General features: G+C 41.7%; 3 protein-coding genes across 7 annotated transcripts in view; 1 reads left to right on the top strand and 2 right to left on the bottom strand.

Annotated features, from left to right (window-relative positions):
- Positions 1–2,314, bottom strand: part of nxpe3 (neurexophilin and PC-esterase domain family, member 3) — a 28,579-nt gene extending 26,265 nt beyond the window's left edge. For all 4 annotated transcript variants that reach the window (XM_082507595.1, XM_082507598.1, XM_082507599.1 and 1 more), the window contains exon 1: positions 69–2,314. The gene's annotated coding sequence lies outside the window, so the exon portion shown is untranslated. The remainder of the gene's footprint in view (positions 1–68) is intronic.
- Positions 2,315–2,394: 80 nt separating this feature from the next.
- On the bottom strand, positions 2,395–7,238 carry cep97 (centrosomal protein 97). 2 transcript variants are annotated; one of them, XM_082507593.1, is made up of 11 exons: positions 6,784–7,238; positions 5,948–6,090; positions 5,678–5,836; positions 5,462–5,563; positions 5,250–5,363; positions 4,991–5,157; positions 4,727–4,888; positions 4,443–4,618; positions 3,695–4,340; positions 3,533–3,608; positions 2,395–3,437 (listed from the first exon to the last, which is right to left on the bottom strand). In XM_082507593.1, exons 1-11 carry the CDS (start codon positions 6,818–6,820, stop codon positions 2,949–2,951), a joined length of 2,271 nt encoding a protein of 756 aa, XP_082363719.1. In that variant the 5' UTR covers positions 6,821–7,238; the 3' UTR covers positions 2,395–2,948. The 2 variants fall into 2 exon arrangements, with proteins under 2 accessions (XP_082363719.1, XP_082363720.1); XM_082507594.1 differs by lacking the exon at positions 4,727–4,888.
- A 95-nt stretch (positions 7,239–7,333) lies between these two features.
- rpl24 (ribosomal protein L24) lies at positions 7,334–11,968 on the top strand. The gene is made up of 6 exons (XM_082507604.1): positions 7,334–7,413; positions 7,540–7,615; positions 8,266–8,376; positions 9,327–9,463; positions 11,617–11,680; positions 11,839–11,968. Exons 1-6 carry the CDS (start codon positions 7,409–7,411, stop codon positions 11,917–11,919), a joined length of 474 nt encoding a protein of 157 aa, XP_082363730.1. The 5' UTR covers positions 7,334–7,408; the 3' UTR covers positions 11,920–11,968.
- Positions 11,969–12,060: the final 92 nt, after the last annotated feature.

Here is a 12,060-nt window from a genome sequence, read left to right as displayed (position 1 = left end):
AACAAAGACACCGCAGATTTCCGCATATTCAGAACAAATGTTTGCTCATTTGTGCGCGCCGTACTTACACGTTACAGAGCCCCACCATGTCCGATCCCTGAAGCAGGATGAGGAGGATGGTAGCAGAAGAGCAATGTGGGCTTTAAGATAAGGCGATTTCCACTGGTCATCGCTCACGAGAGGGGAGGAGGATAGTATGTCCACGGTGGGTTGAGCTGTTACAGCGGATGCGCTTTCTGGCGTAACCCCACAGAGAACCAGGCTGGAATCGAACAGGTCACCTTACGCTTGGCAAATAAATAAATAAATAAATAAATAAATAAAATCAATTAATTTATTAATTTTATTTCAATAAATTAATTGAAATAAAATCAATTAATTTATTTTTCCCACCCATCATGATGAGGGTGGGAAAAAAGAAATTGCAGTGGATTGGGTGACTGAGTGGGTGCTACTGCGTCCCCAGGTGGCCACTCGGTATACTTCAGCTGTTCCTTTGTAACAGCAACAATAACAGTGATACAAAGAGAAGAAGAAGAGTAAGAAAATTAGTTTTGTGACGCAGAAAAAAAATCAGCACTTCCTGTGTGTCTTGGTTCTGGTTCTTTGACTCAGTGTTTTGTGTTTTTTGGACTTTTGAATCGTAATTCATTGTTGTTTTGATTTTGAGAAGTGGGCTTGGTTTCTAGACTCTGTTTGCCCCCGTTGTATCATTTGAGCCCACAAGTTCAGCCCTCCTTGGGGTTATTTACTTCATGTTCCCTCAATGTTGTCTCTGTGTTTCATGTTTTGTTTATTTCCATTCACTCTCTCACTGTGCTACACACAATGTGTCCTGACATCCTGCCCAGTGACCCAGCTTTCAAAGTAATTAGCAGTCAGTCCACGGATTTCAAAGGATGTGAGTGTGAAAACTGGACCACGGAGCAATAGAAGAAGGTGGCCTGGTCTGATGAATCGTGGATGGCTGGGTGTCACTTACCTGGGAACACGTCAAGCTTGCAGAGGCAGTGTGATGCTTTGGGCCGTGTCCTGCTGGGAAACCTTGGTTCCTGACATCCATGTGCATGTTACTTTGACATCACCTATCTAAGTGTGGTAACAAACAATGCACATCCTTTTATGGAAACTATATTCCTTGTTTGCTGTGGCCTCTTTCATCAGGGTACTCATCAGTGGTTTGATGAGCACAACAATGAGTTTAAGGCGCTGACTTGGCCTACATATTTCCCAAACCTCAATCCAATCAAACATCTGTGGGATTTGCTGGGCAAACAAGTCAGATCCACAAAGGACACACCTTGCATCTTACAAGTTTTAAAGGATCTGTTGCTAACATTTCAGTGCCGGATACTCAAACACACTGGCCAGGGTCTGGTGGAAAGACCCAGGGTCAGGGCTATTTTGGCAACACAATATTGGGCAGTTGGTCGTAATATTATGTTTGATCAGTGTAAAAAACTAGAGGTTAAATTACAGAGGCAAGGAAGAGAGCATTTGGACATGTGCAGAGGAGAGAGAGTGGTAATATTTGAACAAAGGATGCTGAATGCAGAGCTGCCAGGGAGGAAGATAAGACAAGGATCACAGAGAATGTTCATGGATGTAGTGAAGAAGGACATGCATAGGGTCGGTGTGACAGAGGAAGATACTGGTGATATAGCACATTAGAGTAAATTGATCAAAAAGGTAGCACTTTTCAAATAATGGAAAACTGACTTTATGCTCAAAATATTTTCAATCTTATTTTCCAAGTAAAATCTGTTACGAGTTCATTACTTTTAAAGGCCACAGACATTCAGAAATTTATAGGCTGCTGTGTTCTACTAATTCTGATTTATAAGCCAAAGTAAGATGGATCGTGTCCTGGCATAATGATGGCTGCAGTGTGGTGGAGCTATATGGGGTAATGAAATTGAAAGTAACACACAGTGTGCTATTTGCCAGGGGGATAGAGAAGCTTTTCAAGGCAACACTCGATCACCATGGTCTAAACTGAAGTTTGTTAAATTTCAGAGATCCATTCATCTCAGAAGCATAAAGCATTTTGAATCCGTTCTTTTTTCTTTTTTTAGCAAACTTTATTTTTACTTTGGTTAGTTTTTTGTCAATGTGGCATGTATAAAATTTTCATTGTATAACTTTGTTGTTTATTGTACACTATACTGTTTTTATTCTTTATCCAGCCACTGTAGCACAAAAATTCCCTTGAGACCAATAAAGTATCTATTTATCTGTACTTGCATTATAGCTATGAGGTATAACAGATTATTTTAATGAACTGGAATTAGTGTAAATTAATTTACACTGATTTATTAAACATCTAAGAAATAATCACACAATAATGAGAATAACTTTAAATAAGACATTATAAAAATGAAAAGTAGATAGAAATTAGAAAATTATAAGTACATATTTATTTACATTTTTCACAAGATAGGGATACATGACATTTTTCTGTTGATTATCAGTTAATGCTGACCTGCAGTCAATACAAAGCAGGCCAGCCATCCACACTGGTTGGAACAACAGAGATATATAGTAAAGCATATGTGTCGTTACAAGTGCAATTCTTTAACACAGCAACTTCTACTTTTCCAAACAGTAGAAGTAACAGGTCACAACATGTCTGTCTTAGTAGGCAGAGGTAGTAACCTCTACTTTCACTTTACTGATACCTTCTTAAGTTACATCACATTCAGTGTCTTTACACAGAGAGGAAATTGTTCATTAATAAAAGAACGGATCAAAGTGTTGGAGTATAAAGAAGCACTAGAGCTACATTCAGAGGACTGTACTTGTTTCAATCTGGTTTTAGAGCTAAGACCACTGTTTTCTGGGTTATTAATTAAGATGACTGCAGAGAAAGATCTGTCTCTAAGCTTATGCTCAGTGTTAATTTACACACAGTCAGTGGTTCTATACAGTTTTCTAACGGGTGAGGACTCTCAGGTAGAGCCAGGAGCTGATTCTGCTGCCTTCCCCATGGGGGAGCTAGTCTGTGCCACCTTGCTGGGTGATGCCGGTGAGGACAGCTGTGGCGTTTCTGTTCTATCGCTAACTGCCTCCTCTGCCTCCTCCCTCTGCTGTACAGAGGACAGATATTGCTCCAGCAGGCTGCAGTCTGCACTGTCTGCTCCATCGCTGCCATTAGCGAGGCCACTACAAACGGGGCTTAGCGCTCGCACTGTTTTCAGAGAGTCTGCTGTCCCACTGCTCAGGAAGCTGTCCTCTTGCGCCACCTGCTGATCGCAAGTCAACTGGAAGCCAGAGTCTGGGAAGGAGACATCTGTGCTGGGTGGGTTGGTGGTACTGGAAGCAACGGGTGGGGTGGCCTTGCAAAGTCCAGGGGATGAGATCTGAGCAGGGGTGGCGGCTTGCGTAACGACTGCCAGCTGCTGCTCCACAGACTGCTTCCACTGCTGCATAGCCTGGAACTACACACAAATCACACAGAACGTAAACTATGAATTTATGGACAGATTTCTTGAAACAATATTATACATATCTTACAATGTTAAACAGAAACTACCTCTTTCCATAGAAACTTCAAAGCTTCCTCCTGAACGAGCCTTTGCAGCCTCTCCTCCTCATACTGCTTCTGCACACTGCAAACAAACCAGATTCACTGTCACTGATTAACACCTATGCATCGCAGAAAGAGTATCACCAGTGCTGCTTGTCGGTCACTTACTGATCCAACTTCTCAGACAGGAAGAGGATGTGTTCCTGCATCCTGCGTAGACGGATTTCACTGCGCACCTCTCTGGCCATGGGGTGACAGCACCGCGTGTAATGGCCTCTCCACCAGGACTGTATTTTAATTGCAGCTCTGTCTGCTTCTGTCACACTTGATTTACTCTCAACTTCTTCCTGCTTCTGAGCTTCTTTCACCTCAGCTTTAACAAAATCACTATCTAGGTCATTCTGTAGAGTGCTAACTCTGACTCCTAGCAATCCACTAGATGTTGAATCTGTAGCAGAAATAACTTCTTCTCCTTCAAGCGTCTTTCTCTCGTGCTGCTCTACTGTGGGTGGATGCTGTGGATTGTTGGCGTTTTGCTTTTTGGACTGCGCTGGGTGCTTTGGTGCCAGGGAATCTGGCTCGAATGTCTCCGTCTCGTCCTCGCTGTCAGAGTGGGTCGATCGTGGCTCCAGATCAGGTGTGAAGGGGATGAAGGTGGACTCTGAGGAAAGTATGCTACTGTTGAGTTTGTCCTCACCTGTCTGCACATCCTCCAAATAAATTTGTTCCTCGCTGAGCCTTGGGCGACATACTATGGGCAGTGACGGATTGGAAGAGTCAGAGCTCACCCAGGTGTTAAACCGAACAACTGGCTCTACAGGAGAGCAGACAAATCAACGATTAGTGCTACAACCTAATTCAAATACATGATTCTCACTGGTCTTGGACCAGGGTGCCAGGCAGGCAGCCCTCTTACCTGTCTGCGGGACTGATGGAACAGCTGGTCCAGGTACAGTGATATTCTTCAACTCTCTGGCTCCCCCTTGTGGAACTCTATGTGACGGACTGTGACTCTCCACATCAAGCTGAGTTGGTCGAGGAGGACTGCGACAGCCTCCCCGGGTCTCCTCCAGCAGTTGTCTCTGATGAAACCTGAGACAGTTATGAAGGATTAAGAATGATGTGTGCTACCATGACCAAGAAGTGGATACTGGGTAATGATTTTTTTCCCTTGCAGTTTATCTATATTAAGATTTCAACCTCTGTTTACTGAGAATCTTCTCCAATTTGGCATCCTCAGCTGTGATGGCAGGTGATGCCGTCACAGGGCAGACAGTGGCCAGGTACTGCAGCAGTTGAATGTGCTGCCCTGGTCGATATGAGCGACCTTTGCCCTGACTGTAGAGCCACTCAGCTTTCAGACTGTAAATTTAACAATAACACACAGCAAAAAAGAAAAAAAAAAGACACTCAGGCATTCTGATGCTTTTGTACTGATGATATTAAGCACGAGAATATACACACCCCTCTTTCTGTGTCACTACATAGCCATCCAGGACCTTCAGGCTCAGGCACCAACTCATGACATATGGCCGATAGTCGAAACCAGGCAGAGATGGGGTCGCCATAACACAAGGGTTGCTCATGATGGAAAGCTGCTCCAGCTCATGAAGTGGCGCCAGGTATGACATCTGGAGTAATCAGTTTATAGTCAGTCATAGTAATATTAGGTAATTTTAATATAACCAGTGTGACTGTATTAAATAAGGGAGAACATAATTACTTCATTAAGATCCCTAATCTCATTTTCTGCCAGGGAGAGAATAGATAATTGGGCAGGAAGGTGAGCGGGGACAGTTCGGAGTGTTGTGATGCTGTTTCCGTGAAGTAACAGAGTCTGCAACATTGACAGAAAATGATGCCGTCAAGAAAATCAACAATACCATTAATATAGGGCTAGTCTGAGCATATATTCAGAGGTCTCAGCACACTGACCTTTAGTGCCACCAGTTTGGTCAGATCACCAATGGCAGATATGTTATTGTCAGACAGATCCAAGTGTTGAAGAGAGACACAGTTGTTAAGTTGCTCAATGACCTGTGTGAAAGATTGCACAGTGGATTAAATATTTGTCATTACACATGGACTGAATTTGCTGTCAGTAAATTACAGGATCTGTGTAAAGGATGTTAAAATATCTCATATCCTCACCTTAATATTGTTGCCAGAGAGGTTGAGCCACTTTAGGTGAGGCAGATCTCTCAGCCCCTCAATGTAGCCTATACTGTTATTGGGAAGATTTAGGACTCTCAACTCTGTCAGCCGAGACACACCCATCATTCTCACCAGACGATTACTGGCTACAGACAGCTAAAGAAGGAAAAGAAAGAAAAGACATCAAATCATGAACTGGTGTGTGGTATCTGGACTCTAATGGCTGGGGAGATTATGTAGAAAATTTTAAACTAAAGGGTTTGTTACCTGCTGAAGGCCTGGATTCCTTTCTAGGTGGTCCAGCTTCATGATGTTGTTCCCGTCCAGGATGAGAGTGTGAGTGTCTTCTGAGCAGGTGAAACTGGGCTCCAACTTCTGCATACCTCGGGCTGAAAGATCCACCACAGGTCCTGGCAGGATAAAGAGATTCAGCAGACTTAAAAAGCACAATGTGGGTCTTGGTTTTCCATAAAGATAATTGTGAAATCAGTCATGCACATTAAGTATATCTCATAAGTCAACAGCATTAGGCTTATCTTGAACCTGAACCTTTTTCCCAAATCCCAAATTTTGGTCAGTTTTTGTAGGCTACCCCTCTTGTACTCTACTAGAGGGTGGTGATGGGTTAATTATGGGCTACCCAGACTACTATAATAGCTTATGAATGGGTATAGAACTGTAACAACTAGCAACCTACCATGCAAAAAAAATAAAATAAAAATCTTAGTTACAGTTTCTGGCAAGTCCCCTGAATTAGTTTACATAATCTTCTATTGATCACTGTCATTTGAAGGCTAAGAAGGTCAAGAAATCAAGCCTCTGCCCAGTGTGCCTGTCTGTCAACACCTGCAGAACCTAAATTTGTCCCAGACAACCTGGTTTCATGTTTAAGGTTTCGGAAAACTTTGCTAAAACTTAATTTACAAATATGCCAGAAAAGGACTGACGCGTGATGTTTTAATGCTCATGAAAGGTGAACTAGCTAACGACAGCACTCTGTAGTGTTCTCCCGTTAACCTCCGCCGGTGAGAAACATCTTCCTATGGGCTACCTTTCAAAGGAATATTAATATGTTTGACTAAAATAGATGACCGACTACTTACCAGCATTTCTATCAAACTGTAAATCTGATACACCCATCCTATCGACCCAGACCACAGCTAGCGTTAGCTGTAGTAGGAAAGACAAGAAGCGTCTGTGTTGTCAAACTGCGTAATCGAGGGGCTCTGGGATTTGTAGTTCATAAAGGATGTCTCGCCCCTTGCAACGTTGCGTCTATGGAAGTCGAAAAGACTACAATTATCCTACAGCGCGCTAAGGTTGCTGAAACGCGCCAGCCAGATTTAAGCAAAGAATAAAGAAGGGAAACATTAACGTTAATAGGAAAAATGCGTCTGAAGTGACCATAGTTATCTCATATTTCATTTTAGAGTGTTTAATACGCTGCTGTTCTGTATTATTAAGCCAAGAGCAGCTAGCTAATTGCTTGCTAGGCAACCATCTAAATGTGACGTCACCATTGTGCTGCTGGTCAATGTATAAATTTGACTAAAATATTTTTATAATAGAAAAAAATATATCGTATAGGTTCACTGATTTTAAAGCATTACTGAAACATTAACGGTCAGAATTTTTAAATTTGTTCACAAATATCAATCTCGTAGTCAGTAAATTCCGTTTCCGCATCCGTCATCTTTCTTTCCGGTTTTGTGCCCTCTCGTAGCCATCATGAAGTGAGTGTATGCAATGCTATCAAATGCCATCTCAGTATTTAAATAAATACTTTAAGGATGATAAGTACATTGAAAGAAACTATGTACGGTTCTCTTTCGCTGATGATCTGTATTTGTCGTTTTCAGGGTCGAGTTGTGCAGTTTCAGCGGGTATAAAATATACCCCGGCCATGGCCGCCGATACGCCAGGATAGACGGGAAGGTAACTAGCTGGCAAAGTCCGACACCGGTTTCTTCTCGCTCTGTCCCAAAACTATTTTATGAAGATCACTTTACCGGCTCAGCATTAAATATCCCCTGTGAATGTGATTTAAAATTTGTCTATTGAAAGACACACTCACAACGGGCCCAATTGAGTCCTGTATAACCCGCTAATGTTAGCAGCTAAACGATAGCATTTTTAGGTTCAGCCACACGGGTGTATTTGACTGCGATAGTATTATGATAGATAACAGTCATAGAGACCTATAGGCTCTGTTGACTGTGACTTGTTCTGAAAAGAGCCTACAGGGGTTTTAGATAAAGTGTCATTTATTTGTGTAAGTACATCTAGGAGAAAACAAGATGCATAAGTATGTAGCTTCACTCAAAATGTGGCTCTGTCCTGAGCTGTTGCCTACTACTTATAATTAATGCAGTTAAATTTCGTTATGTATCAAGTTTATGATACTTGTGAACAGTTCCACAATGCAAGGTGTGCTTTAGATTCAGTTTTGTCACATATGACAGACTGCTGTCAGCATCCAAAGTCAGTTTGTAGCTCAGGTGGATAGTACAGGGTGTAATTGTCGTAATTAAAGGCAGACATGAGTAACATTCGGTTATTTAATTATTTATTTTTGTCTTTGTTAGGTGTTCCAGTTTTTGAATGCCAAGTGCGAGTCTGCCTTCCTGGCCAAGAGGAACCCCAGACAGATCAACTGGACTGTGCTGTACAGACGCAAGCACAAGAAGGGCCAGTCTGTAAGTACAATCCTGTATATGAGTTCATCATTTATATTTGTTTACAAGGAGACTGAAGTGAAAATGTAGCTATTTTTCCATGGCAGACAGACTTTGTGGGTCCAGCAGTTAATTGCTGTGTTGATACTGGTCATTTGTGAAACAGATAAACTAATCTTAGCTATTAGATATAAAAGTAGATCGTCACATTTACTCAAGCTCCAATTTATACATCAGACTGGCTGCGGGTGGATGGTGTGCACGGTGTTGGTCCGTGTTACGTGTTGTTGCTCAACTGTGTTTTGCAGACTGAGCAGCAGCGCTCACTCCACACCTGCAGCCACAGAATATCTGGAGATCATAGTACTGGCCTTTGACGTCTTTGCAGACATATTCTCATCGGTCAGCCTCCAAACTCTCCAACATGCTGACAGTTGCTACCTGTGGATGGATTGTGTGTAGTCCTGTTAAAGTAGTTCAAGGATTTGGTGTTGGCTTTGTGAAATTTAAAGGCAAACATAAGAAATGTGTTTTGTTTACAATATGCTGAGTTATTAAAACTTCTGTTACTCACCATTGCTGTAGCATGACAACGTATTTTACTCAATTTATCTCAGGTTTTTAGATTTTCATGGTTACAGCTGTTGACTGTTACGGTTCCTATGGATGGTGATGCATCAGAAAACACGCAAAACTGACTTGTTGGATGGCTAGACACATGCTTTAATACTGATTTTGCCATGCCTTAGATGGCAGTTTGAGAAAATTGGTTAATAACTGTTCATTTATGACTGCAACCACCCCTTTGGCGGTGTAGACTAGAGTAAATATGTAGACACATTTCCTTTCAGATAGATTAGCCACTCATTTCTTTGTGATTAACAGGTTTGTCTTCTATTCTTCATGTGAACATGAAAAACCATTATTTTTTTAAGTAAACCAATGTATTGTATTTTTTTTTTTTTTAACAGGAAGAGGTGGCAAAGAAGCGTACCCGCCGTGCAGTGAAATTCACGAGGGCCATCACTGGCGCCTCCCTGGCTGAGATCATGGCCAAGAGGAACCAGAAGCCCGAGGTCCGCAAGGCCCAGAGGGAGCAGGCCATCAGGTAAGAGGACAAAGTACCCTGTGTACCTCTTTTTTTTTTTTTTTTTGTCTTTTTTTGTCTTTTTTTTTTTTTAGTCTTGTGATCTTGAAGGTGATAAAATTGTGTCAGAGTATTATTCGGAATAAAGAAGGGTTGGATTAGAATCCAGTGTAGACGATATTGGCCGACTTGCCCAGAGGTTGCATTGGGCATTTTATTGGTTTCATATTTTTAAGAATGAGATTTAATTGTGTTAGTTTTCATTAAAAAAAAAATAGAATTTAATAAAACAGGAGAGTGCCTTTATGAGGGCATTGAAACGCTGACTGCAGGGACTTTTCATAGTAACACAGCAAGAAACAAATGATTTTCTTTGTTTCCCCCTGCAGGCTTAGCTGATACACAAACACAGCAGTCAAATATAATCTGAGTGAACATTAATCTGGGGCTTGCTTCAGCATAATTAAAATAAAGTGAATTACAGGGTGTTGCAGCACTTCCTGATTTAATTCTATTCTGCAGACTGAGTCCACTCTGCTGCTACACTAGACACTTAAATTCCTGATATTCATTACTTCAGGATTAGTTTTATCATCAAAGAACACATCTAACATTACTGAGTGATATTAGCAAAAGTCTCTGAATGCTTCTGGTCCTTTAAACACTCACCGAACAGTCAGAAAACCCCCAATATGAACTCCTGCATGAGAGAACAGCTGCACCTATGAACCTGAACTGATCACAAACATGCTGTATTTAAGCTTAATGTTATTAAAAACAAGAAAATACTGATGCTGCCACCGTCTTTAGATTGTTTTTTAAAGTTGTTGGTATTCTAGTCCAAGAAAATGAGGAAGCCTTTAGAGTTGCAACACTTAATCATTGATTGGAAATATTCAGTAAAAACAGCTTCTGATCAGCCTGTCAGTGTAATCAGTCACTGTAAATAATTACTACAGTGAACACTTTAATAGCACTTCAAGTTCACTTTGTTATTCCAGTCATAATAAAATACGATTATAAAGCATGTTTCTCACAGTGAGTGTCGCAAAAAGGGCTGAGGTCATGAGGAGCAACCAATGCTCAAGTTAAAAATAAAGTATTCAAATACATACCGTATTTCCCGGACTACAAAGCGCACCTGAATATTAGTCGCACAAGCTAAAATCAGGGGAAAATCCTGTTTTGTACATACATTAGCCGCACCTGACCAAAAGCCGCAGGTGTTTCAATGTTGACTTATCATATGTAAGAGAATATGCACAAAGCGAATTGTCAGGAAAGAGATGGCTGTTTGGAGACACACCCCTTTTATTAATATTTTGAAAAACAAGTTATGGGTACATATTTGCACATGTGCTGTGCTTCATAAATGAGTAACAAATGTAGTACATAACAGTAACCCAGAAAAATAGATTCGGACTACCTTTTAGGCTCAGGTGCAGTGACACGGCTTTAACAAGAAGAAAAGTCAGTGATTCACCACCATCTTCCTGCGCACTAAAACCACCAAAGTCCTCTTCTCCAGTGTCGGAAACGAACAGGCTCAGGATGGCTTCGTCATCCACTCTCAGCTTCTTTTCCTTCGTTCACTTCCTTCACTTTCAAAACCAAAGAAATCCTCATTGTCAGTGTCGGAGTCGAACACCCTCTGAAGGGCCGTGGCGGTGTCCTCCTCTTCATCATGCAGCAGTCCAGCCCTTCGAAATCCGTTGGTGATCGTGGATGTTTGTGCACTTTTCCACGCTGTCAGGATCCACCGGTGGAGTTGAGCACAACTTGCTTTTCGCAAGTTTATCGCCGCTCGTCATCCACGACTCCAGCTGAACGCGTAGCGCTACTTTGAAGTTTGTTTTTCGCGCTACTTGTACGGCACTATGTTGCCTGGCGGATGGACATGTGACCAACATACCACTCTTGAACCCCGATCCTTCCGCCAGGCAACGTAGTGCCGTACAACAGCGGAACAAACAAAACAAATCGTCTTACGATATCACAAAAATCTTGGACAATCTATAGAAAAGCCGCAGGGTTCAAAGCTTGTGCAAAAAGTAGCGGCTTATAGCCCGACAATTACGGTACATTAAAAAATTATATAAACAAATTGTTGTTTTGAATTTTTTTTGGTCACTTTGATTGGTTTGGACTAAATTTGGTTCTCTTTGTTCTCTCAGAGCTGCCAAGGAGGCCAAGAAGGCAAAGCAGGCTGCAAAGAAGCCCGCTGCAGCACCTGCAAAGGTAAGAGCCAGTGCTCTGTGTTGAAGTTATTCAATAAGATGTCAAAACAAGTTTTTAGTTTCCCCACTGCATGCTCTTCAGGCTTCACTCGATTATTCAGCAACTTAATTCAAAGTTTTTCTTTGTGCAAGAACTTAGTTGATTTTCTTCTCCCATAGGCCGCTGCTAAGGCTGCACAGAAACCCAAGATCGCCAAGCCCATGAAGGTCAGCGCACCTCGCGTCGGTGGAAAACGCTAAACCTGACTCGCTGTTTATGGTTGTGAATAAAAATTTTGGTTGACCAACATTTATGCTCTGATTTTCGTATTTATTTGACAACTTTACTGAAGCCCAGGCAGCCCAACGTTTATGTATTTAAATTTATTTTTGTGACAATGA

This window comes from Aulonocara stuartgranti, assembly GCF_965226115.1.
Source record: "Aulonocara stuartgranti genome assembly, chromosome: 16".
NCBI classification, from domain to species: domain Eukaryota; kingdom Metazoa; phylum Chordata; class Actinopteri; order Cichliformes; family Cichlidae; genus Aulonocara; species Aulonocara stuartgranti.
Note: the sequence above shows the minus strand (reverse complement) of the source record. Positions and strands in the feature narration are given on the sequence as shown.

What these genes read in the sequence shown, in the direction of transcription:
- cep97 (XM_082507593.1), bottom strand. Translation starts at nt 6,820, where the DNA reads ATGGGTGTATCAGATTTACAGTTTGATAGAAATGCTG. An exon ending in ACAGTTTGATAGAAATGCTG is followed by an intron (nt 6,091 to 6,783) that starts GTAAGTAGTCGG and finishes TTATCCTGCCAG; the next exon opens with GACCTGTGGTGGATCTTTCA. An exon ending in GTAGTGACACAGAAAGAGGG is followed by an intron (nt 4,889 to 4,990) that starts GTGTGTATATTC and finishes TTAAATTTACAG; the next exon opens with TCTGAAAGCTGAGTGGCTCT.
- rpl24 (XM_082507604.1), top strand. An exon ending in AGCACAAGAAGGGCCAGTCT is followed by an intron (nt 8,377 to 9,326) that starts GTAAGTACAATC and finishes TTTTTTTAACAG; the next exon opens with GAAGAGGTGGCAAAGAAGCG. An exon ending in CCGCTGCAGCACCTGCAAAG is followed by an intron (nt 11,681 to 11,838) that starts GTAAGAGCCAGT and finishes CTTCTCCCATAG; the next exon opens with GCCGCTGCTAAGGCTGCACA.